The sequence below is a fragment of the Lineus longissimus genome, chromosome 3 (genome assembly GCF_910592395.1).
Source record: "Lineus longissimus chromosome 3, tnLinLong1.2, whole genome shotgun sequence".
In the NCBI taxonomy this organism is placed as follows: Eukaryota; Metazoa; Nemertea; class Pilidiophora; order Heteronemertea; family Lineidae; genus Lineus; species Lineus longissimus.
Genome location: NC_088310.1, coordinates 27,730,116 through 27,753,862, shown reverse-complemented (window position 1 = coordinate 27,753,862; position 23,747 = coordinate 27,730,116). Strand labels below are relative to the sequence as shown.

The 23,747-nt window shown below is 41.3% G+C and overlaps 1 protein-coding gene and 1 long non-coding RNA gene across 2 annotated transcripts; both read right to left on the bottom strand.

Annotated features, from left to right (window-relative positions):
- Window positions 1-547: 547 nt before the first annotated feature.
- Window positions 548-12,027, bottom strand: LOC135484526 (GTP cyclohydrolase 1-like). The gene is made up of 6 exons (XM_064766097.1): window positions 11,564-12,027; window positions 5,079-5,188; window positions 4,641-4,696; window positions 4,125-4,156; window positions 3,603-3,687; window positions 548-3,397 (listed from the first exon to the last, which is right to left on the bottom strand). Exons 1-6 carry the CDS (start codon window positions 11,910-11,912, stop codon window positions 3,271-3,273), a joined length of 759 nt encoding a protein of 252 aa, XP_064622167.1. The 5' UTR covers window positions 11,913-12,027; the 3' UTR covers window positions 548-3,270.
- A 6,622-nt stretch (window positions 12,028-18,649) lies between these two features.
- On the bottom strand, window positions 18,650-21,292 carry LOC135485266 (uncharacterized). Its single transcript, XR_010446538.1, has 3 exons — window positions 21,215-21,292; window positions 21,029-21,108; window positions 18,650-18,700 (listed from the first exon to the last, which is right to left on the bottom strand). It is a non-coding gene; the product is annotated as an uncharacterized LOC135485266 (long non-coding RNA).
- Between the last annotated feature and the right edge of the window lie 2,455 nt (window positions 21,293-23,747).

Sequence of the window (23,747 nt, the reverse complement as noted above, 5' to 3'; positions counted from 1 at the left end):
AGAGTACACATCTAGGTCAGACAGAGTACGCATAGTGAAGGGGCATGGCACATCCAGCAAAGATTTGGTACACTCTCTGGCAACATGGCGAGCTATGAAGGGGAGGGCACATCCAGAAGAGATAGGTCTTTTTATTTCATTCAAAGCCTAGTTACAATTATTTTGCTCAGATGGCAGCACTCGACAGTGATAGACACGTAAAGATGTGGCAAGCGTCATATGGATTTACATACCATAGCCCTGTGTTGTACTTCTTCTGGGGAGGACCACATTCCACAGAAATGACTTGCCAATGAGACAGTACCGGCCTGGCCCCCTGTAAGTGAACAGCACAGGGGATCGAAGCCTGTTTTAATGGTCTAATGATGTGGCCCTTGTCTTCTCAATGAAGTCGACGGACCGTCTGTTTCTATTCATATGGTTGTGACAATGTCCAGGAACAACCATCTCGTTCTGTCCTTGCCAAAAAGCAATGTAACTGATGACAATTGGACCCATATCAACTTCCGATTTTCATGATCAATTGAAGACAAACCTTTGCTAAAACTATCACCTTTTTATTTTCGCTATCCGAAAAGACATCACATAGTTTAGGCTAAAATCTCAAATATAGACAGGATTTAATGGGAATCATCACTCATTGCTGGATTCAGGGAACCCCTGCAAAGTACTGATTTCCAAAGACTAGCTGACACATACGACATAATATACAAAGAACTCACAAGTTTATGTACATGCACATCAAGTTTTACACATTGATTCAGTAACACCAATCTGGGAAACAACAACACTTCAAGTAACTGAGACTGTAAGGAAAAGAAACTGTCACCAACTTTGGCAATCAAACTGTTTATGGGCTTGCTGAACTTTACGTCCTACAATAGCAATGGAACTGCTATCAATAATGTATTACAATATCTGTTTCAAAATGACAATTCCATCTTTCAAGAAAAACTGATTGTAAAAAATTTATAGAGATAAATACAATCTCAGCTGGTGATAGATATCATAAAAAGCTTACTAATAAAACGATAAATTTCATTACACAACAAAAGCAGAGGTTCGTGAAGACTCAATAAGACTACCACTAACTTGACAAAACATTTTTCTTTCCACCTCAACAAAACCCAAGATAAGATCCTCAATCACAGTAGAGTCTGATTCTCCAGGGTGAACTGGAGCCATCATGATTAGTACTAATCATAAAACCAGACAGCAGCACAGCCTAAATTGCAGGGCTAATCAATACTGAATTCAAATATTATGCCATATCCTGTAAATGCTATTTTCAATATAATGCACATGCTAAGATTTTTCGTACAATTGTTAAAGTGCTTTTCAGAACCCTTAACTTTGTGCACTTTATGTACTGTGGTCCTGTTTATAATCCCAATTATATTACTAGAATAACTATTGCATGCAAATACCATTCTTTCTTGCACAAGATTATATAACAGGCAGAGGAATAAACTAAGATCCAGCTCTTGTCAAATATGTTACAAACTTGACTTTTACAAAAATGACATTTTCAATACAATCTTTGATAAATTGTTACCGCATAATGATTTTGGGTACATTTACCAACTCCTCTTCACATTGGTAGCATACTTTTAATGTAGAGATACACTATATAGGGTTGCTGTGTAAAAGTCCAAAACCAGATATGAATGAGTACTCATGACATTCTTATTGAACAGTTGTACTTTAAGCGTTGACCATAGGAACCACCATTTTGGCTAGGACTTGAAATCCTAAAGCAATGAGAACTCCTTCAAAACGAAATGATTGCTCATTTGAAGGGCAGTTGTCTGTTCTTTGTTTTCAAGAGAACAGCCTCCCAGGTTTTGAATGAGCAGTCACTTCATTTTGAAAGAGTTCTAATTGCTTTAGGATTTGGAGGTCTAGCCAAAATGGTGGTACATGGTCAACCCATAATCCTTTAGAGCGAGAGAGAGAATTCCCAGCTTATTTAGGCCTAGAATATGAAAGGCTCTGATATAACCAAACATGTCAATAACAATGACTCAGGAATTACAAAAGTGATCAACTATCAGCTGACAAATGAAGAATTTGTAACTGGGTCCATTTTGTGACCAAATGCTTATGTAGTCTGTTGAATGCTAGTGATTTCACAAGTGTTGTTCAACATGAGTAATTTCCATGAGTAATTATCTTGAGACACTAATCATAAGGTACCCATCATCTGAAATATATACCCGTAATTCACAGGTCTTAATGATTACCTGAACCTGGTTTCAAGTTCACTCTTCTATACACTTTCATATATAAATAAATAACTTCAAAGCACATTGAATTTACGATTTAAGGATGTTTTCCAACTGCACTTAAAGGGGGTCTACAGGCAGTTAAGGTAGGCCAGATTAAGTTCACCAAGTCGCCAATATATCAAAGTCATATACAAAAAAGCGATACACCCTTGTTCCAAAAGTATATATAATGCAGAAAGCCATGACCCAGTTCCTGAACTGTACCTATGAGACAACTGAAGACCATCAGCTCCAGCCTGTAGTCCCCCTTATCAATCTTCCAAAAATTTTGAATCAGATACCGAAAATGAAATAAATATTCTCTGCTATTCTGCCAAAAACCCTCAGTTTGGTCAACAGATCATCACAGATGAAAAAGAAAGACAAGTTTGTCCACATTTATGTGGCAAGTGCACTTTAACAGAACTAAAGTACGCAAGTCTGTTGAATGCAGTCAAAGTTGATTATAGTTCCAACGACATTATAGCGCATTTCCGTTAAATCATCTAGACATATAACTCAAAATAAATCACTGGTCCCAGGCCAGTTGTGTCGTCTGACACAAAGTTGACTGTACTCTCACATATTCTAGGCTAGTAACTCACAAAACTGACCAAGTCTTGTACGTATACCAAGGCGCCATGTCCTTTCCATGGAAGTTATAGCAGTCACTTCTGCTGGACTTCCAAATTACACTCTTAGACTGTTTACAGCGTGGGGTAGGACAGTTTTTAGGAACCTGATGGAACAAAATTCCAGGAATGCATCAAATGCACACTTGATCCTGCTGTAGGTTGTAAGGCGATTTTGAGACAGGTCGCTTTTTTATGTTCATCAAGTCCCTATCTGGTAGGGCCTACTGTCTGTGAAGTTGGAATGGAGGATCACGTTACACCTGGTAGTGCCTGCAGTCTGTAGAGCAAGAATGGATCATGTCTACATCTGGAAGGGGTCTGTAGGAGTGTATAGACTGAGTGAGATCAACCTGGCCTACGTCACACTGTCAATGGCGCACCAATGTCAGGAACTCTTCTCTTGTTTTTGGATCATCCCGGAAGACACCCAACATTGTGCTTGTTATTGTGCGACTGTTCAACTTCTGTACGCCCCTCATTACCATACACATATGTCTGGAACATAAATAAAATTGAAAATGTAGAATTTTATGGCTGCTTATAATTGAACGCAGACAGTTGCAGCTGTGACAATCTCATTGTTATGTATGGCAGCATTTGTTCAAGTAATGGAATAAATGGATATGCACAGTCTTCGGCCACCCCTATACACAGGAACATTCTCCCAGAAAAGAGGCCGGATTGTTTCAATTTAACTTACGTTGCTTCTATGACAACCCCAACACCAGTTGGTTGGATGGCCTCCGTTAATGCAACTGCTATCTGCTTTGTTAATCTCTCTTGCACTGAAACCAAGACACAATGAGATTATTTAAAATAAATTTGGCGAATCCCACATGGGTGATATGAATAAAGACTAGCAAATGCTTTTATCTAAAACTCCATGTACATTTACACTAGGCCTTTCTGTACAAAATTGAAGTAAAAGCATTTGCTAGTCTTTATTCATATCACCCGTTGTCTGGTGTATGTGACCTGTCCCAGCAAAACCAATGTTAGACAGAAAGATCAGCCTGAATGACACTGGACGACAATGGAAGAAATTGATGTACTCGGATTTCACGAAAGGCAGACAACAGTGTTGGTGAAATGGACAACCAGTCTGCCTCAACCTGCCAAGCTCAACACGGGCCTGGTTTTGCTCTGACGACATACATATACATGTAGTTAGATTGTTTTAAAGAATCCACAAATTCAGGCTATATCATTTTCATTGAATTACCTTGAAGTCTTCGACTGTATACTTCAACAATCCTGCAACAGAGAAAGAAATTATGACTACATGTATATCAGGAAAGAGACTGGATGATCAGGAAAGCGCCTTCAAAAAACATCTTGAAACTCACCTTTTTATTGAACACTTCGACACCAGCACCTAAATGTTTTAATCTCTATGAATGTTTTAATCTCTATGTACAATTTTCTCTTTTACTATGTGTTGTTTTTTAAATTGTACAGTGCTTTGCAAATGATTTTCATTCAAAAGCACTTCTAATATAATAATAAATTATGAATGTATGATGTTTGAGGGGAGGTCACTTTCGTTTACTGTTATGGGTAAACATGAATGGTCAAAGTCTTTTTTTCTACTTATTCAGCATTTCTATGTCTTTCACTATCAATTCCAACTGAGACTGACTATAGACCCCACCATTATTGCTTTGGGCCTTGCATGGTCTCATTCATAGTCATCATCCCCTCAACATTCACTTTTAGATGAATCAAAAACTTCACTTACCTGGCAATTTTGCTCAAACCTAAAACTCTTTTATTTGGAAGATATCCTATACTAACCTGAAACCGCAAAAGTATTGGGATACAGAGCTTAACTAACATCAACCAGAATGATAGGGTTATGAAGATAATTTGTCTCCTCTTGCTGCAGAAGTGGAGCTGCAGCATCATTATTCGGGTATCCATTTTTGAGGTCAATCCTTGGCCCTGCCGCTGTGCTAACAATTAGTGTGTCATGTGAGGGTGGCATCTCAGTAGACATCCTCGTATGACGTCATCACAGCCGCCCATTGCGTCAAAGTGTGCCACCTGGCTCAATGTCATAAATTTGATGGATGAATAGACAGGTTACTTCTTTCTTTCAGGAACACATTGCAACTTGTGATAAATCAGAAGATAGATTTTCTCAGTTGGGTCTTACAAGACCTGTCAATCTACTTACTTTGCCAATAAAAGGTACCATGTGGTGTTCACACATTGAGAACATTTCAATATCTTTAACTATCACCATCTCATCATGATCTTCATCAAATATTGCATCATTCAGGATATCTAAAAAGTACAAATCAAAACTGACTGTTAAGCAAGGCAAAAGATTATTCTTTTTTTTCTCAAGTTTTCAATACCATATCAGAAAAGCATTATACCTGTTCCAAATGGCAACATAAGCATCAAAGCGAGGTGAAAAGGAATGTGTTCTTAATGATAATGGTATCATCTCCAACAAGAGACAGCCCAGGCCAAAAATAGCTGATTGGCTGCAGATGTGGTTAAAAGCCATCATTAAAGACGGCCAGCTGACCACAGTGGTAGAGACCAAGTCATCATCAGCGGAATGGAATAATGTCGCCGCCCCTCAAGGATATGTACAATCTGCTTGGAGAGGTCTCAAGTACGAACACTAATATTAGAAAGCGACGGCTTTAATCCTATCCCATCAACATGCATTGGTTCTGGGATCAGCCGATATCGATCAATGAGAGAACGGCATGCTCGACGCAGGTACTGGCACACTCTGGCGACGTCTGCCTTGAAACTTTTAGCATATTCAAGTGACATCTGCCTTGAAAAGCTTAGCATGCATTCAAGTGACCTCTGCCTTGCATCTGTGAACATTCCCATGGCATAATTTCAATGTGACATTCAGAGAGATTACCATGCCATTAGCCATGGAAATGATTGAAAAAACAGAAGTTTGGGCCACAGGTCGATCAAGAGATTTTACATCATCCTTTCTTAACACAACATTGTCATGATGAGAGCTCGTGAATATGGTAATTGGACAATAAAATCCACTTGTCTAACAACCGTTATGATCTGCATAAACTAGATCATGATGATTTATTATATAATTTTCTTTTTAAACTATGTTCTACTTCATTAGTCTAACCCATTTGGATAACAGAACCAACAAGGTCCTGTCAGCTAGATGGAGATGGATGTTCTGGATATCCTTGTCCTATTTTACAGTGTCTCGCGGGAAACCTTCAGCATATTCAAGTAACATCTGCCTTGAAACGCTTAGCATGCATTCAAGTGACCTCTGCCTTGCATCTGTGAACATTCCCATGGCATGATTTCAATGTGACATTCAGAGAGATTACCATGCCATGAGCCATGGAAATGATTGAAAAAACAGAAGTTTGGGCCACAGGTCGATCAAGAGATTTTACATCATCCTTTCGTAACACAACATTGTCATGATGAGAGCTCGTGAATATGGTAATTGGACAATAAAATCCACTTGTCTAACAACCGTTATGATCTGCATAAACTAGATCATGATGATTTATTATATAATTTTCTTTTTAAACTATGTTCTACTTCATTAGTCTAACCCATTTGGATAACAGAACCAACTTGGTCCTGTCAGCTAGATGGAGATGGATGTTCAGGATGTCCTTGTCCTATTTTACAGTGTCTCGCGGGAAACCTTCAGCATATTCAAGTAACATCTGCCTTGAAACGCTTAGCATATATTCAATGACCACTGCCTGGCATCTGTGAACATTCCCATGGCATAATTTCAATGTGACATTCGGAGTGATTACCATGCCATGAGCCATGGAAATGATTGAAAAAACAGGTGGGGCCACAGGTCGATCAAGAGATTTTACATCACATCCTTTCGTAACACAATAGTGTCATGATGAGAGCTCGTGAATATGGTAATTGGACAATAAAATCCACTTGTCTAACAACCATTAAGATCTGCATAAACCAGATCATGATGATTTATTATATAATTTTCTTTTTTTTAAATATGTTCTACTTCATTAGTCTAGCCCATTTGGATAACAGAACCAACCTTGTCCTGTCTGCCAGATGGAGGTGGATGTCCTTGGATGTCCTTGTCCTATTTTAAAGTGTCTCGCAGGGGGGGGGGGGGTATGTCAACTGATCCCTTGTGTTTCATTTCTCTCAGGCAAGTGCTTTTCATTCCCAATACTCCTAATGTTTGAGAGGAATGGGAGACACGTAATATCATCCATGAGAGGGTATAACCATCTTACTGCCTTTGACCTTAGGCAAGCCACTTCACTCTGATTGCCTCATCCCGAGATGCAGATACAAAAACCAAGATTCCCTGGCAGCAACTGGAGATGGCCTCCTTCTCCTTGAACGAATATGCCAACATGTGCCAACGAAAGTGGTACCTAAACAAAGTGGCACACATCAAAATGCTTACAAACCGAGATAGAAATCAAAACGACCTTGCAGCCCTCAAAGTCTGAAAAACGTAAAGAAGAAAAGTGGTCTATTTTGAGCGTGTGTTCATTTAGATCAGCATTGATTAGCTGATGATGGCATTCAGAATTCGTCTCATAAAATCCATACCAACTTCCTGCCGTCATCTACCGCACCGTTCCAGTTAGTGTCATCATTGAGAACACGCCATCCCCCACGTCTTTAATTTGCCACAGGAACCTGCCGTCATTATGGCCATTATTCGACACCCTACGGAACCATGGCACAAGATATTCTGATAGGGGTGACACAAATAACTAGATGGGGTAGAGAGGCTGGGTTTAAGAAGTTGCACATTTAATGATAGCTCAGTTCCAATTAATAGAGAAAATGTTTTGACCCTTTGATACCCCATCACCACTGCAGCGGGGATGCTGAACTTCCCATTTTCAATTTAGTTTACCACTATGGTGTTTTCTTTTGTCTTTATTTTGTAGCCAGGTTTGCGGGCTCAACTATAGTATTGAACAATTTTAAAGAAAACATGAAAAGGTTGACTTATGTGAAGGAGGTTCATACCATCGGCACTTAAGGTTTAATGGAAGCCTGGGGACAAGGGTGGCAGATCAAAGACCTTTGAATACATGTACACTGTGCACTTTCAACTTTTTCGCGCACGATTGTACCCTCTCTTGTGATAATATAAGCTAGCGAAAATAAGGGGACTGGGGAAAACACCAAACACATCCTCTAATTTCATGAACATTCATTTTCGGAAAGGAAAAACTGGGCATAAGGCAATTTTTCTTGCAACACTGATACATTATCATAGAGATTCATCAGGGATTGCTTCATCCTACATTGATCTTTTACCTTCGCTGATGGTGATGTCAAGGATCTAAAGATCTCGTCTGAGATGGATGTACCACCACAACCGACAGAGAAGGATCTAAGCATTGACCTTGGCTATCTCATGTGGCAAGACTGCTTACAAATGAAACTTTGATTAATAGGACGCTAGTACACATGGCAACAAGGCTAACACAAGGCCGTGGCTGTGGGTGCCCTTTGGATGGTGCCTGTGCCCACTGAATGAGTTAGTCAGGATGAGATGGGATGGGAATCCACCATTTGTATTAGAGTTAGAAACAGAGGTTATGCCCACACATGTCATAATTATCTGTCCTAATTTACATTTTTTTCAGATCTGGTAAGACCACACCACTCCCACTTTCTGCGAATCCTTGACCAAAACATGCTTTTCAAAAGAGCTGGGAAGGGCATCCTAATATAGTATCATGGCGTATTGCTATTCAAATGAGCCGCGCAGGGCAACATGTTTCAAGCGCATAGTTTCCTTTTCAGACTACATAACCTAAACAAAACCTGAATGAAACCTAATGGGAAACTGATGTACGGAAACATGTCACTATTGGCGATGCAGCGATATTCAAACCCCCGCACCCGATGATCGAAAAGTCATCGTTTGCCGTGATGGGAAACACGAGGTGAGATGAATGAAACAATCAACGAATAAATCAACAAGACGATTCCCATTCATGGAATCTGTCAACGGATCAATACCGGTCTGATCACCCTGACGTCAGGACCGATTACACGACAGTTAAACAGCTACCCACGCAGAACCACGTACTCAACGAGACCAGGGAATCAGGCAAATGCAAAGTTGACATCAATATGAATGTAAAACATGGCATCTTTCATCTAATTATTGTATGTTTGATGACTGTAATGGCTACACAATGTTCTGAGGGAACTTTCCGCTGCCATCTGATTATGAGTGACCAACATGTTTGCCTGGCTCTCACACTATTGGGAATGCAATACCTGCAGAATGATCAAAAGGCAACATCTCACGCCTGCCTATCAGATATTCTCATTTGGGGAAATCTTATTCAAATACTGTTTCACTCCATTTTCTGATAGAGCAAACTCAGTAGGTCAGCTAAAGTGGGAGGTATGAAGCCAAAAATAGTCAAAAATGTTCAGTGTCAAAGCAAGAGACTGCATGCATGAATGTAAAACAGAACTTTAACAGGTTTGACTTCTCAGGGATAAATGGGACTTGGCGACCACAGAGCTTTTTGGCAAGTGACCCAGGATAGGACTGGAGAAGTCTATCTATCTTGCCTTACTTGCACCTTACTGGTAGAGCTAGGACATCTCAGAGCCTTGTGACAAGATGTCCTTATTCTGAAATTTATGGAAAGACCAGTATGACTGTGATCCCTTTGTGATAATACTGTAATGTAATCAACTGAGACAGCATGTCCACTACCCAGGACCACAGGGCTATGTTATATTATTGACCACAGAATAATGGTCAGTATTAATATTTACACATATTGATTCTCCTCATATTCTTAGGCTATTTAGAGTGACTGCTAATAGTGGTAGGGCAAGATCCTTGAGAATACTGATTCATGCAGGAATGCTGGGAGATTGTTTGTTGAGGGGACAACTATCCATGGTCCTCGCATGCCATAGACATTAGGAAGACACCATGCTACATCAGGACCCGATCAGGAGGCTGAGGCTGAACCTTGTTCTTTCTCTTTGTAAAACGCACTTGTCAAGAAGCGTACAGTATATCAAATAACCTGCCCTTTCCTACAAAAGTATCAGTAAGCAAATCGATGCTATTTTCTCTGGATACAATTTACTTTCAAAGAAAAGAATCCATAATGGAAAGGTTCCACGTCTCTATATAAAAATCCAATAATTGATGGTTCAAGGGAGACTTTCACAGCTTGAGACCATTCAGTTTCTAAGTCAACATAGACGTCAGCACAAGAATCCTCACAATGATTTCAAAGCGATCGAATCATCTGAACCCCTTTACGCTAATTGGGGTTATGTCAGACAAAAATCACGAGCCACTACATGGTTTATCAAAGACATTAGCAATGGTAAACCACAGTTCTATCAACGGTATTCTCAGGTTTATTAAGACACCTATTTGCATTCCATCAGGAACCATTAGCCAAGATTTGAGATACGAGTGGTGTGGCCCGTTAACACATTAGTCTTCATGCAGCATATGTTTCACACGTGGTAACATGGACATTCAAGTGCTTTATTTCAACATTTTAAGCTTGGGCAAAGCAAAGGTTGCACTTGCAGAAATTAATCGGTGATTTTCAGATCATGTTTAGTATACATATACTCATTAACTCTTTCTTTTGGAGGCATAGCAAGGTTGGCATGTGAAAACCTCTGGATAAGACCCTCCACATCATTGGGAGACATTTACAGTCAATTCAAAAACTGGATCATAGGACAGCCTCCATCCAAGCAACTGGCTGGGTCACTGCTGGTGTCTATCTAACTTATTTCCTATAATTATCAAGCACAATAATTAATAAAACAGACCCAGGAAATTGTTGGCATAGAAACGAAAGGGCATTTAGTAGTGGCGGTGATCACAGCAATCAGAGATCAATAGATTGTGATCAGGGAATGATTGGAGTCAGGTATTGCGGCTTCACCAATGAACCAGGTGTAGTGTAACCTACAATATGTACATGTATGATTGTCACCCACTCCAGAATCAGTCGTACAGTTAGACACAGGAACCAACAAGGGGGGGGCATCTTTTCCACAGATTTTAGTGTCACCAAAAATGTCATAATGTCATAAAAGTCATCAGGTGGAGTCAAGTGATCAACTGGAGAGCGGATATTCAATTGAACACTTTATATAAAGTAACAATTATATGGAGCCTTCTGAACAATGTTTTGCCAGTATTTATCCACTGGCAGATTAAAAGTAAGGTCCTATGACATAGGCCTATATATGGGCAGTCATTAGATTAAAGTCAAGTTGAAGTCCAGTTAACTATTAAATCCATACCGGATATATGATACAAATTTACAAAATTTCAGAAAAGTGGTACACATGATAACTACACTGTTGTAGAGTGAGACCCATGCAGCTGTTGTGATCTGTGTATTATTACCTTATGTATCACATTGTTGGTCAGGTCGGAATGAGGCTTGGATTGACCATTGCAATAGTACATATTTAAAGCATACATGCCATGTAGTTGCCTCAACATTTTGGATATACTGTATATGCTACCCATAAATCGTCCATCCAAAGAAGAGGTCTCAATGTTGACATTTTGAGCACCCCCCCCCCCCCCCCCCCATTCCCCCTCCCCGGCCAAAAAGTTAAACTGGCCAACCAGCCCTGCACTGAAACCTTGCATCCCCTTACCTGCTATCTTTTCTTCATATCCTTTGGTGAAAAACATCAAGGCTTTTGCAGCTCTTTCTGGCGTTTTCAGAAGTCCTTGTCGTGAGGCATCCTCGCCCACCAGATCTAGAATATCTTTGAAGTTTTCTGACATAGCGGCCACAGTCCTAACTCGATCTTCCTCCCGTAAACTATTGTGTCTTCGGCGCTCCTCGGTCGCCTCTTGTTCGGACACACTGGATGACTGTTGATGAGGCAGGCCGCTTGAAACACGCACAACCTGGGATCGTTTGTGCTTTTTCATCAAACTGAGCTCTTTAAATTTCGCGTCCAATTCCTGGTCATGATCTACACCTTGATGCCCGTTCATATCACAACTTTCAACAAATAGATGCAATGGAATTTCGAGAAAACACAGAAAATAGCCACCACACGATCTAAAGCGACTTCGTTGAACTGTGGGCACGTGGCTTATGGGCGCATGATATTAACGTCGTTCGTTATAAAATCTGGAATGGTATATCGGGCGCCTTCTACACATTTTATCGGAACTAAAAGACCAGAGTAATCATCTGATATCTGGACCGGTTGTTCCTCGCCTATCGGGTGCCATGTGGGAATTCAATTATTCGACAAACTTTTTTAAATATTTTTTTATTGTTTCAAACCATACCGTATGTTTTTGAGGGAATTACCAATTCCAATGCATGACAATGCACCGACCCCTCTGCATATGACAGATGGAGGCCCCATAAAAAAAATGTCAGTTTATCATCCCCGCCTGCATCACTTTTTTGACCCGCATCAAAAAAATTTTTATTTTTTAATTTTCAATTTCAATCACTAAATTAGGCTTTCAGCAGGTAAGAATTGATTCACTATCTATTCAGTTGCATTTCTGATGAAATTCTCTTTCCAATGATACCAGACATGTCTACTTTGGTTCATTTTAATCAACTGTTATTCAATTGCCAAATTCGCGCCTTTTTCAGAACACGTGCTCTCCCGGCGCTAAATGTATAGCGCGCCTCTCATGGCGCCTCGTTGAACTAAATCTTCCACTTTTTGATACTAGCTGCCAGAATGCCGTTTGTCGTGTTACAGATTGTGCATAAAGCACGTATTTTGAAGGCGTGGTACGGAACATCTGTCCCGCCTCAAGCCACAATGAGTGACATTTATTCTGAGTTTTCAAGTGGCACAATCGGTGTGAGAATGACGTCAGGCCTGTAGGACAATGAAAGAGGCACCAGGGTGTAGTTAAGCATAAATTTATAGCATCAATTTCATGTTCAATTGTTCATGTTGCTTTCATTTAAATACCCGTTTCTGTTCTGAAAAAATAAAAAATAAAAAATAAAAACCGCCCTCCCTCATCACTTTCTTCAGAAAAAAGGATGATAAACTAACATTTTTTTTATGGGGCCTAAAGAAATAAAGAAAAAGTATTTTTTAAAACATAATACTATTTACTATGTAATCAAGTACGTATGAGATGAACCCCCATCCGTACAGTTGTCCTTTAATAGCATACCCGATTAACCCCTATATCCTGCCACTGATGCATCTGCCACAGTTTGATCGTCACACACTGATCCAGTGTATATAGTGCGCGGCTTACTGGACTTTGCGCAACGAAACGAAACGAGCGAAATGGGGGAGCGACCATTATGTTTTACCCCGGTACGTCAAGTTCGATACATGGTGTCAGTCACCAGTATGGATGTGTTTTCCATTATGAATACGTGTTTTTAAAAATCAAAATCATGAATTTTCTTTTCCATAAGAAGAAAACTATGACGACGTTTCAGTTTAGGAGCCTAAGTGTTGTGGTCCCAATGGCCAAATTAACCCCTTGTTGGCTGAAAAGTCGATTCACCGGTCACAAATGGTCGAAAATGACCCCCAAAACTTCAGACCCCCCAACCTGGTAATTATCACGGTCAGCCCACAACAAAATTTCTATGGTTTATAGATCTTACCCCGGGCTGTTTTATCTGCCGGAAATTGATTTTCATCGGCACGTCTGGGAAAAATCTATGGGGCGCTAAAGTTGACCAATTCAACTTTTTAACGCATTAGCAATTTGATCACTCACACAACGTAGTGAGTGTAATGGTTACGTATGTATAAAGTGTAAACAAAATTCATATATCCATCATGTCCATGGAATCTGAAAAAATTTGTGCAGACCTATGACAATTCTGGTTCCGGTACAGTTTGTCGCATTCCATATGGGCCGCGCGTTGGCCGATCCTGCATTCACGACGCACCGCACCCACAGTTACAACGTCGGACGTGATTCCCATTGTTTCCTTCCTCGTGACGCAATTATTTCATGACGTCATGAGCCATTGACCATTCACACAAGTAGATTTATTCACACCGGCGCCACTGAAGTGCGGGTGTGGGACATCATGTATTTAAAAATCGTCTGCTATCGGGGAAAGTGTAAACTGTTGATGAATTTGCTGATGAAAATGTTGATGGGGGCCCTCTAACTTTGGTGGCTTGACATTTGTTTGTTTTTAAATATTTTTCAATCAAATTGCGCTATGTTATACTTTAGAGGAATCTAGTGAGATGGTAAAAAGGAAAATAGCAAATATTTTATATGAATAGGTGATTTTGATCAAAGAGTGGAGGCCATTTTTTTAGGTTTTCGAGATGCGCCGATCGGCTTTTAGATTCTGTTGATGGGTCCTAGTACTTACAGATTATCAGCGTTGTTCCAAAAATCGAAGACAGATCGAGTTTTCACCCATCCCTATTCCTATTCGTTGTTCTGTAGGGAAGCCCCCAGCAGTTTAAATGTCCTAGGAATGTTTTAGCGTCTTTTTCTCGCGCGGAGTTGCATTGGACAATCTGTCGTATGTCACATCCTTCGAAGTACAAGGGACACACGATCTGCACCCTCGCGAGACGAGTTGCCCATACCAGGTAATGCCAAATCAGTTGTCTCGTATCGGTTACCCCCAAGACTAACACTGGAGGAACAGGTTTGTCCGCTTCACTGCCCATACTGCTGTAGGGACGCTCACAGCAGTTTGAAAGTCCTGTGAATGTATTAGTGTCTTTTTGTCTCAAGGAGTTGCATTGGACACTGTGAGGTGTCACATCCTTCGAACTAAAGGGACACAGCTCATGTGCCCTTATCAAACAGCACTTCAGGTTAATAGCTCAGTTAGTTGTCTCGTATCAGGTACCACCCAAGAAGTACTCGAGTAGTGTTTGAGGAGATGATATGAATAAACACCAGCAAATGCTTCGTCTTCAGGTGACGATTGCGGTTTACCAGTTACTCTAAGCACGGGTTACTCTGGGCAGAGATGGGGTGTCAGTGTCTCTCTCAAGAGCGTACAGCGGACTGTCTGCAGGATGTCTCATCCAATACTAAAGAGACAGGGTTTTTAGCACCTCTGTAGGGATAACCATTCATCGTAAGGATAGGATACAACACAAGTTTGAATGTCCTGCAATAATTCGCGTCTCTCTACGAGACTAAATCGGACGCTCTGTAATGTCACATCCTTCGATCCTAGATACACACATTGAGCGACAGTTATTAAAACACACATTGAACGCCAGTTATTTTTAATAATCTCACTTTTCGAGAGTGTCCCCCACGCTGAGCGACCGAAGGACAAGAGACAAAGGCTGATAATGTGTTATTACGGATTGAAACGGGATGCAAATTAAGTTACGGTACAGACTCTGAGCTATTTCGTCCCTGTCCGCAGGCGTGAGGTATTTTGATGAGGAAGGTGCATTTGGTGTCGATTGGTAAGTGCATAAATCTAACTTTTCGAGAGTGTCCCCCACGCTGAGAGACCGAAGGACAAGAGACAAAGCCTGATGATATGGCAACTTTTATTGGGCAAGTATATAACATATAGACTACATGTACTACAAAACTTAGAATTAGTGGCCGGCATGCGGAATCAGAAAAAAGGAGTGGTCAGCACACTTATTGACCGAAGGACAAGAGACGAAGGTTATGATATGACAACATTTATTTGGCAAGTACATACAGTCATATGAATAATGCAAAACTTGGAATACAATAACACAACGTTGATACTGCTGACGCCGCTTGAACCGCTTGAGCAAGCGTGTCAAGGGATCAGATGTTGGGTCAGTGCGGGATGGAGGGTGGTGCACTGTGAGTGTCGATAAGGATGGGGGGGGGGGGCAAATGATAATAGCATAATAACAATTGAACAATGTACAAGTCATAAGTAACCGTGACCGCTTTCAAGGTGGCAAGAACTGATTGCGGACCAAAACAATGACATATCCTGTTAACACCAATGGAGCATTCTCTTGTACTGTATTTTAGCCCAAAACCGCCCAATCAAAATGGTGCAGAGACTCGACTGACGTTTAATGTCTTCAAGAGGAAATTGCTCTCAAAACTGATATGGGCCTATAGTATAAATGATATCCTACCTAAAATATAGGCCTTCTGTTAAATTAGGCCTGCCTTAAGAAAAAAGGAAGAAAACCTACAACCAATTCCTCTTGAAAACAATTATGTCAATAAGGCTCATCCATGCATCATTTGAGTAAAACAATGTAGAAACACATTTTTGCTGTGATCAAGAAATAGCTCCATTGTTGTAATGTTGCACTTCTTGTGCTGTGAAATAGCTCAGATATACGGTAAATGGATTGCCACATTGAAAACGGAACAAGAAATAGAAATATTCTGGATCAGCGAGTACATACATGAAGTGCTATTGATTTCAGGAATAAGCACACATTTTGCAAGGTTCACTTTTAACAGAGAGTAACAATGTTTGCTGTTTAATTTTCAGGGTCGAAAACAGGCGAGTGTCAACCCATTCTGAGCCAACAGCATGAATTACAACAAGAAAAAGGGTCAATTCCGTTGGAAAATGCTGTTCCCTGATCATGGCTCTTGACTACTGGTCTGGAATAGAAAGGGAAGATTTGTATACCAAGAAACATTGAAATATACAATTTAAGAAATTGAAGTATTTGATCATTTTTCATGACGTTTTTTTAAAAATCATGGCACTAATGAGATGAATATGGTGGTAAACCTGCCTCGGGTTTGTCCCAGTATCAGTCACATGATGACGGACCTAAAGCCTCATTTCATCAACTGTATGCTTATCTCATTTACCTCAATTGTGTTCCACAAATCTGGCATCCTAAATATTTATCTCTCAGAAGTGGCCTCGATCGCGTTGGCTCGATTCTTGGGACGGGAGAGCGAAATCACAGGAGATGGAGCAATCCACCTGAAAAAATTGGAGACAATTCGAATGCTGCTTCAGTTAACAATGGGCGATCTGTTCAGGAGACGTCTTTCAAATCGCCCATTGTTTCATAAACGAGACCTGGACAGACAGTTCCAGCTACTCTTCGCAGATTTCCTTCTTCCAATGCATACATCGCGTTTTGTCTCGACCACACTTGCATAGCAATTTACTTTAAGGTCACGTGCAGGTCTTATTGGTAATTGCTGGGGTGAAACATGGTACTGCGGGACAGACTTACATGTCCACAAAACGCAATGTCACTGCTGGACTGATTTACAAGTCCACAAAACGCAGAATCGGACATGGACATCATTACCCCAGCAAGAACCCAATGTAACCCCACAAATAGGGCCGTTTATAATGTTTATGACATGTTTATACAATAACAACGCTGAAGCTATTGCCTGCAGTGACCTTGCCAATGATTTTTATGTGGGAGGGGCCAGGGACCGTGACTATTGATAAAGTCCTCACGATATTATATTCGTCAACAATGGGGCACAGACTTTCAGATATTTTCGTGACTGACCTATATTACCAGTACAGTCCAATATATATTTCTTTTTTTTGACTGACCTCTATTACCAGTACAGTCCAATATCATTCTATTCTTCGTGACTGACCTATATTACCAGTACAGTCCAATACATATTTCATTTTTCGTGACTGACCTATATTACCAGTGCAGTCCAATATATAGTCTATTCTTCGTGACTGACCTATATTACCAGTACAGTCCAATATATATTTTATTTTTTGTGACTGACCTATATTACCAGTACAGTCCAAAGATACTATTTAGTCTGTATATTATTCTAGGGCTGGGGTGGGGGATGGGGAAACTCTCCAGTGACAAACTTTTTGATTGTCATTCTGGTAAAAAAAACACGTCCAAAGGGAAAATTTATTCTCATAACTTTTTACAATGCTTGAAAAAAAACTTTTAAAATGTTCATGTGGCGAGTCGCAACATGTACCGACTATACCTGTGGATCTAAATATATATATCATCATTGAAATCCTCAGAGAAATTAAACCAAGACAAAAAAGGGTTCCATGCCCTTGGTTTCCATGTACCGCGAACGATGCTAACGATAGGATTTAGCTGACAGGATTTGGCCACATGAACCCCTCCGTGTCCAGAAGACGCGGGGGTCGTCAGATCAATTTGAAACCGCCATGGACATCACTTCTTCCCCCTCACAAGTCGGTCGCGATGACCTCCATGTGCAAACCATTTTGGCTGTGGATGCTCCTGGTAACCCATGTCGCCTAACCAGACATAGCGCGCTGCCTGACTAGAAGTTACCGCCTCTGAGACCCAGGGTTGAGACACTGGGGTCTGCCCCTAGCTGACAGGTGGATGGAGATCCATATCATAGAGCATACCAACCGTACATAACCGGCTGGACTGGTACACCCTATCAGGCTCAGACTCCCCAACGAAGTCTATTGAGCGCAGCCGCAGCGCCAGTTAATATGGATGGATTTACGTCGTCAAATAACTGTCGACCTGATGAGCATTCGTTCACGGCACATAGAGTTTATCGGGGTTGGGGGCGAAGAGACAAGACCAGGAACTCCTATGGGGTCGCGGGCGCAATGCAACCCGAGGAACGAGATGCACCCAAAGTACAAACTCGAAAATAACTGGCTCATCCTTCGCCATAGGTGTCAAGTATGTACCACTTATACAGACAGGCGTCATTAACGTTGGGTAACACCTCACAAGGAGCAATACCAAGCATTTTCAAGACCTCATATTTAGCGAAAAGGTGTGACAACAATGATAATATATCAGATCCAATACCAGTCCCTTGACCAAACCCAACCATTTCTAGTCTTGAAAGTTCAAAGGACGTCGGGGCTTCTGAAAGAAAAAGTATTGGCCATGACAGCTCGATAGATAGATCGAAGTGATAGATGTCTATCTGAAAAGGGCGGGTAGCGAATTTTTTTTCCTGAACCTTTTGGGCACTATAGTGTACATTTGTACAGGGACTTTCAGCCAATCAGATTTCGACAAATACATGACGTCAGAAGTCTTAGAAACTTTAGAGCAGTTGGTAGAGCGCTCGTCAAAAATGGCAGAATACGATGTTCGATCCAAAGGTCGCGAGTTCGAATCCGGTTGTGGACAACATTTTTCTTTTTCTTTTTTACTCTTTAGATTTTATTTTTATTACGCCTTTCTTTTCCCTTGTTATTTAGATGTTAGATATTTGAGTTATTTCTGCTGCCTGCAACATACCTACAGAAAGGACAATAACAATAGCCCATCTCCAAGATCCAAGGGATAGTCCTTCAGATATCATATTGAGCATGAATATACAATGAGACTTGTCTCATGTGAATGGTCTTCCTACAGTAGGAATATGTTTCTCTGCAATGAGACTTGTCTTTCGATACTGCCTCGTGTGTATGGTCTTCCTCCAGTGTATTTTTATACTGTATGCCTCAAATTTGATTAACAAGCACAAAACAATACAAGCTTATTTCTAAGTTTCATGATGACGCCTCGATGACGACACAGATTTATCGGATTCTGATTGGCTGAGAACCTGTGTACAAATGTACAGTGTACTGCCCGAAAGATTCAGGAAAAAATTCGTGGGCGGGCGATTAAGCAGGCGCATACAGTTAGATATTAAAATGGTAACAAAATGGCCGAAATTTATCTTCCCACACCATCTTTATAAGAGCTATAGGTAAAACTCAATGGTGACCAGATTATTACTGCTCCCGAAAGAAATTTTAAGTAGCCCAAGTCTTTTGTTGGCTGCTGCTTTGCTGCGACTTTCAGCAGCCTCCTACGACGGCACAAGGATATCATTGAAAGCCACCACGTGACCGCAGGGCCAATGCATTGGTGTCATTATTCACATTTATCACCTTCGTGACCACGCCAAAACATACTTAAAGGTGACATGCATGCATAAAAACCCCAAACGACCAATTTAGAAAACACAAACGCCCGACCAACAAACGACAAACTGCACCTGAAACATGATAGACGACCAGCGACAGGTCTCACTTGACTGCACAAACACAAGTTCATTGACGAGACAGGTCACTGAGAAAGAAAAAAAGAAAAAATATTCCTCGAGCGGGTTCGAACTCGGAACCCTCGCCACTTCATCCTTTCCGTCTTTTCTAATTTTGTCGTTAGGGTTTTTATGCATGCATGTCAGCTTTAAAGGGACAACCTGGGCGTGGGATTTACCTGGCCAGGAGGATAATACCTCTGCTTGTCACCATGCGCCGCCACTTATCTCAAATAACGATTTTCGCCAGTGTGCGAGGCAGTTTTGGACATGACCCGTGAAATTCAGGCAGGCCTAAGGTTACACCCAGTTTTTGTGCACTGTTTATTGCAGTTCAATGATGTATTTCAATTTTCCTGTTTGGACTGAGAAGTCACGGTTCTACTGGAAGCCATTTTTGTAGGAAAAACCACCATATCTCATGCCACAGTTGTCCATTTAATACCACTGAATACAAGAGGGGGTAGGCATATCACTAAACCATGGTCATTTCATAACACAGGCCTGGGAACAACTGGCAGGGTTTATTAAAGCTCTGAAGTTGGCAGCACAGAGGTGAAATGAGACGATTGGTAATTTCTGTCATGTCTTCATGTAAATGTCTCTGAACTACTTCGACTGTATGCCTTATCATTCTGATCCGGTCAAGGTCCTCATCATACATATCACATGTCACAGTATCAAGGGCTGATTGGTTCAGAGATAGAATGTGTTATGAGCACGTGACACATTGCACCAAGTACGTGGCGTGTGACGTCATAAAACATGGCAGACATGACCGATCGTCTCATTTTCTTGCTGCCAGAACGATATAGTACCATAGATAGGGTATGGGCTAACAGTGTCCTCCTTTCAAAGGTCAGCTGAGCCGAGTGTGGAATTATTCAGAACAGCAGTGGCGGATTTAGGGGTACCGCATGAGTCATCCATCTTTGATATTTTTAGGGCACCTCTCCTCAAGAACCCTCCCCTCATTTTCAGGATTGCACATTTTGCTCTATCATGAGTTCTCATTGGGGGGGCAGCGCCCCCCCCCCCCCCACCCCCGCTTCTTTCCCAAAGTTCTGGATCCGCCACTACTGCAGAGATGACAAGTTTCAAAAGAATACATGTATGTGCGATAAAGGAAGTTTCGATAGAGAAAAATAACTCACCACGTGGTGTTCATGTCGTATCTTGTGATAAACCGGTTGGGCAGCATTGGGTGTGCTAGACAGGACAACGTGTCTGGCGTCTGCAAGAAATGAAAATGAAAAGATAAGATAAGATTGTACATTGTATCAGACAATAGTCGCAAAATTTGGGGAGAAAAAGTTGTGGAGAAATCAGGCTGAACTCACCAATATTGAACCAGTGCTTCGACTTGGCGTCGACACAACTGAACGCTTGTGTTCCCAAAACCGGTGTGTCATACCAGGAGCACAGTCAAATTCAACGGCTCGTATTGAGTAGGTTACGTCAGAGAGGTTACCAAACCACTCATCTATTCAAATTGTGATTTTCAATCAAATTCATTGACCCATACACGAAAATGCTCACGATTTAAAGCTGATTGGTCAAATACTGAGGTCACGGTCGGGTGATAAGGAGTCGGACAACAAGTGACATAACTTCGCGGAAACTTGGCTTTTGTGGTATTTTCAAACGAGTCTACGTGACGTAACATGATTGTTGAAATTTATAACCAGAAGTATTCACACATGGCAAAACATTTTTAATTCAAGTTCAAGTTTTTTAACTCCCTATATATTATTTCCTAGCTAATCCCATTGTTTAGCCCGATAATCCCGCTAATTAGCATTCAGGGGCCTATGCCTGGAGAAGGCTAGCGCCATCGATCGATGCTTGCGCTATCTAAAGTTTCCAAAGTGAATGCATGAGGACAATCCATTTGTGTCGTATATCACTGGAAACGCCCGATTCCCCTGATTCTGCAGGATGTTAAATCGGGCATTTTATTTCTTTAAATAAATAATAAGCGTCGCATTTGCTCCTAGCTCTGTTCACCATCCCAAATGGCAATATTGTTACATGGATTGAAACGTCTTCTTGTTACGTAGGTTGGGTGAGGCTTGACAACGATGATCACCTTTGACGACGCTTGGAGTATGCCGGAGGGTATAGCCATTTCATTCCAACCGACCCGGCCGCGAATTTTTTTTCCTGAACCTTTCGGGCAGTACAGTGTACATTTGTACACAAGTTCTCAGCCAATCAGAATCCGATAAATCTGAAGAAAGCACCACAAGTGCGTTGAAAACAATCAGTCTTGAAAAAACACATTGCACGAAATGATAAATTTTGACTACTGTATGCAAAACAGCAGGGGTGGCTATTCTACTTGTGTCATTTGAACCCATTTTGCTTGTATAGTTTTGTTTGTATTTTGTACTGTGTAGTAGAACTTGCCATTATATCGATATATTTCTGTAAAATGATGCTTCAAATAACGCTGTTCTCAGCATACAGTATCAAAATATACTGGAGGAAGACCATACACATGAGGCAGTATCGAAAGACAAGTCTCATTGCAGAGAAACATATTCATACTGGAGGAAGACCATTCACATGAGACAAGTCTCATTGTACATGTTGTACATGTATATTCATACTCAATATGATGCCGCAAGTCAGGAATGACAGGTTCCAACCTGCCGCTGGGTGTTACAGGAGAACTATTCCCCTGGTATGGAATTCCATTGTGGCTGTTTTTGTAAGTCACATCGTCCTCTGTCCCCGCCTCTGTCGTTCACAACTTGTTGATGGTGTAGAAGGAGGGATCTGTCGTTTACAATCTTGTCGCCTGTCTCGCACTGAAATGTCCTGTCTCCCACAACTAGGTCCCCCACCGTTCGCAGCTTGTGACTGGTGACCAGGAGGTATCCGAGTAGCCCCTGGTCTTTCACAACAGTTGGTAGGAGGTATAACAGCTGACTTTCACACCGTGGTCCCCTTGGTGGCTGGTGTAGCAGGAGGAGTACCCCCATCGTTCAAAACTTGACCAAATGTCTTTTACAACCTGGTGGTCCCCGTTTCTCACAACAGCAGCTGAAACAGGAGCCTTCACAAACTGTGTCTGGTGTTACAGGTGAAATAGCAGGTTCAGGAAAAAAATTCGCGACTGACATCGAACGACGGAACCCTAGCGGCAAATTGAAGAACTAGAACCAATATTGTATATTGTGGTCCTTTAAAGCGTCTCAGGCTTATTGAGGGTGGGGGGGGGGGGGGGGTAAAATGCTCCAGCATGATGCCTGAGCAGAAATCCCCCTAAACGCAGTCCCTCACAAACTTGGGTCGATTTCGCCAGTGATGACACAGCTTCTAGGCTGTACCATAGCACTTTAAGCTAAAACTCTGAAACAACTACCCTCTGGCAGCTGGTTATCTGGTCAGGTTGGGAAGACCTTGACACAACCTAAAAATTACACCAAGGTTATCGCTAATGAACTTTGGAGACGACAGGACAGCCTACGTGACAACCAACCTCTTCCAGCTGGTTATCTGGTCAGGTTGTGAAGACAATGACAGAACCTTCAAATGGTCCTTTCGCTGTACAGGACAACATTATACTTGCGTTCTACATGGGTGATACAAGACAACTGATTTGGTTGTACCATGGTAATCATCTCACAAGGACAGAAAATGAGACAATTCCCTGTCTCCCCACATTGGGTTCATCAGGCTGTGATTCAGCCCGTCTCCCCACATTGGGTTCATCAGGCTGTGACTCAGCCCGTCTCCCTACTTTTGGTTCATCAGCCCGTTTCCCCACATTGGATTTATCAGGCTGTGATTCAGCCCGTCTCCCCACATTGGATTCATCAGGTTGTCATACATTTGATGAACCAAGCTATGATTAGTCCTTCTCCA

Excerpts from the sequence above, each read along its gene's own strand:
- LOC135484526 (XM_064766097.1), bottom strand. The coding sequence starts at position 11,912 with ATGAACGGGCATCAAGGTGTAGATCATGACCAGGAATTGGACGCGAAA. Across the intron at positions 5,189-11,563 it reads ATATGAAGAAAAGATAGCAG|ATATCCTGAATGATGCAATA; the intron begins GTAAGGGGATGC and ends TGTACTTTTTAG. Across the intron at positions 4,697-5,078 it reads TGGTACCTTTTATTGGCAAA|GTTAGTATAGGATATCTTCC; the intron begins GTAAGTAGATTG and ends TTGCGGTTTCAG.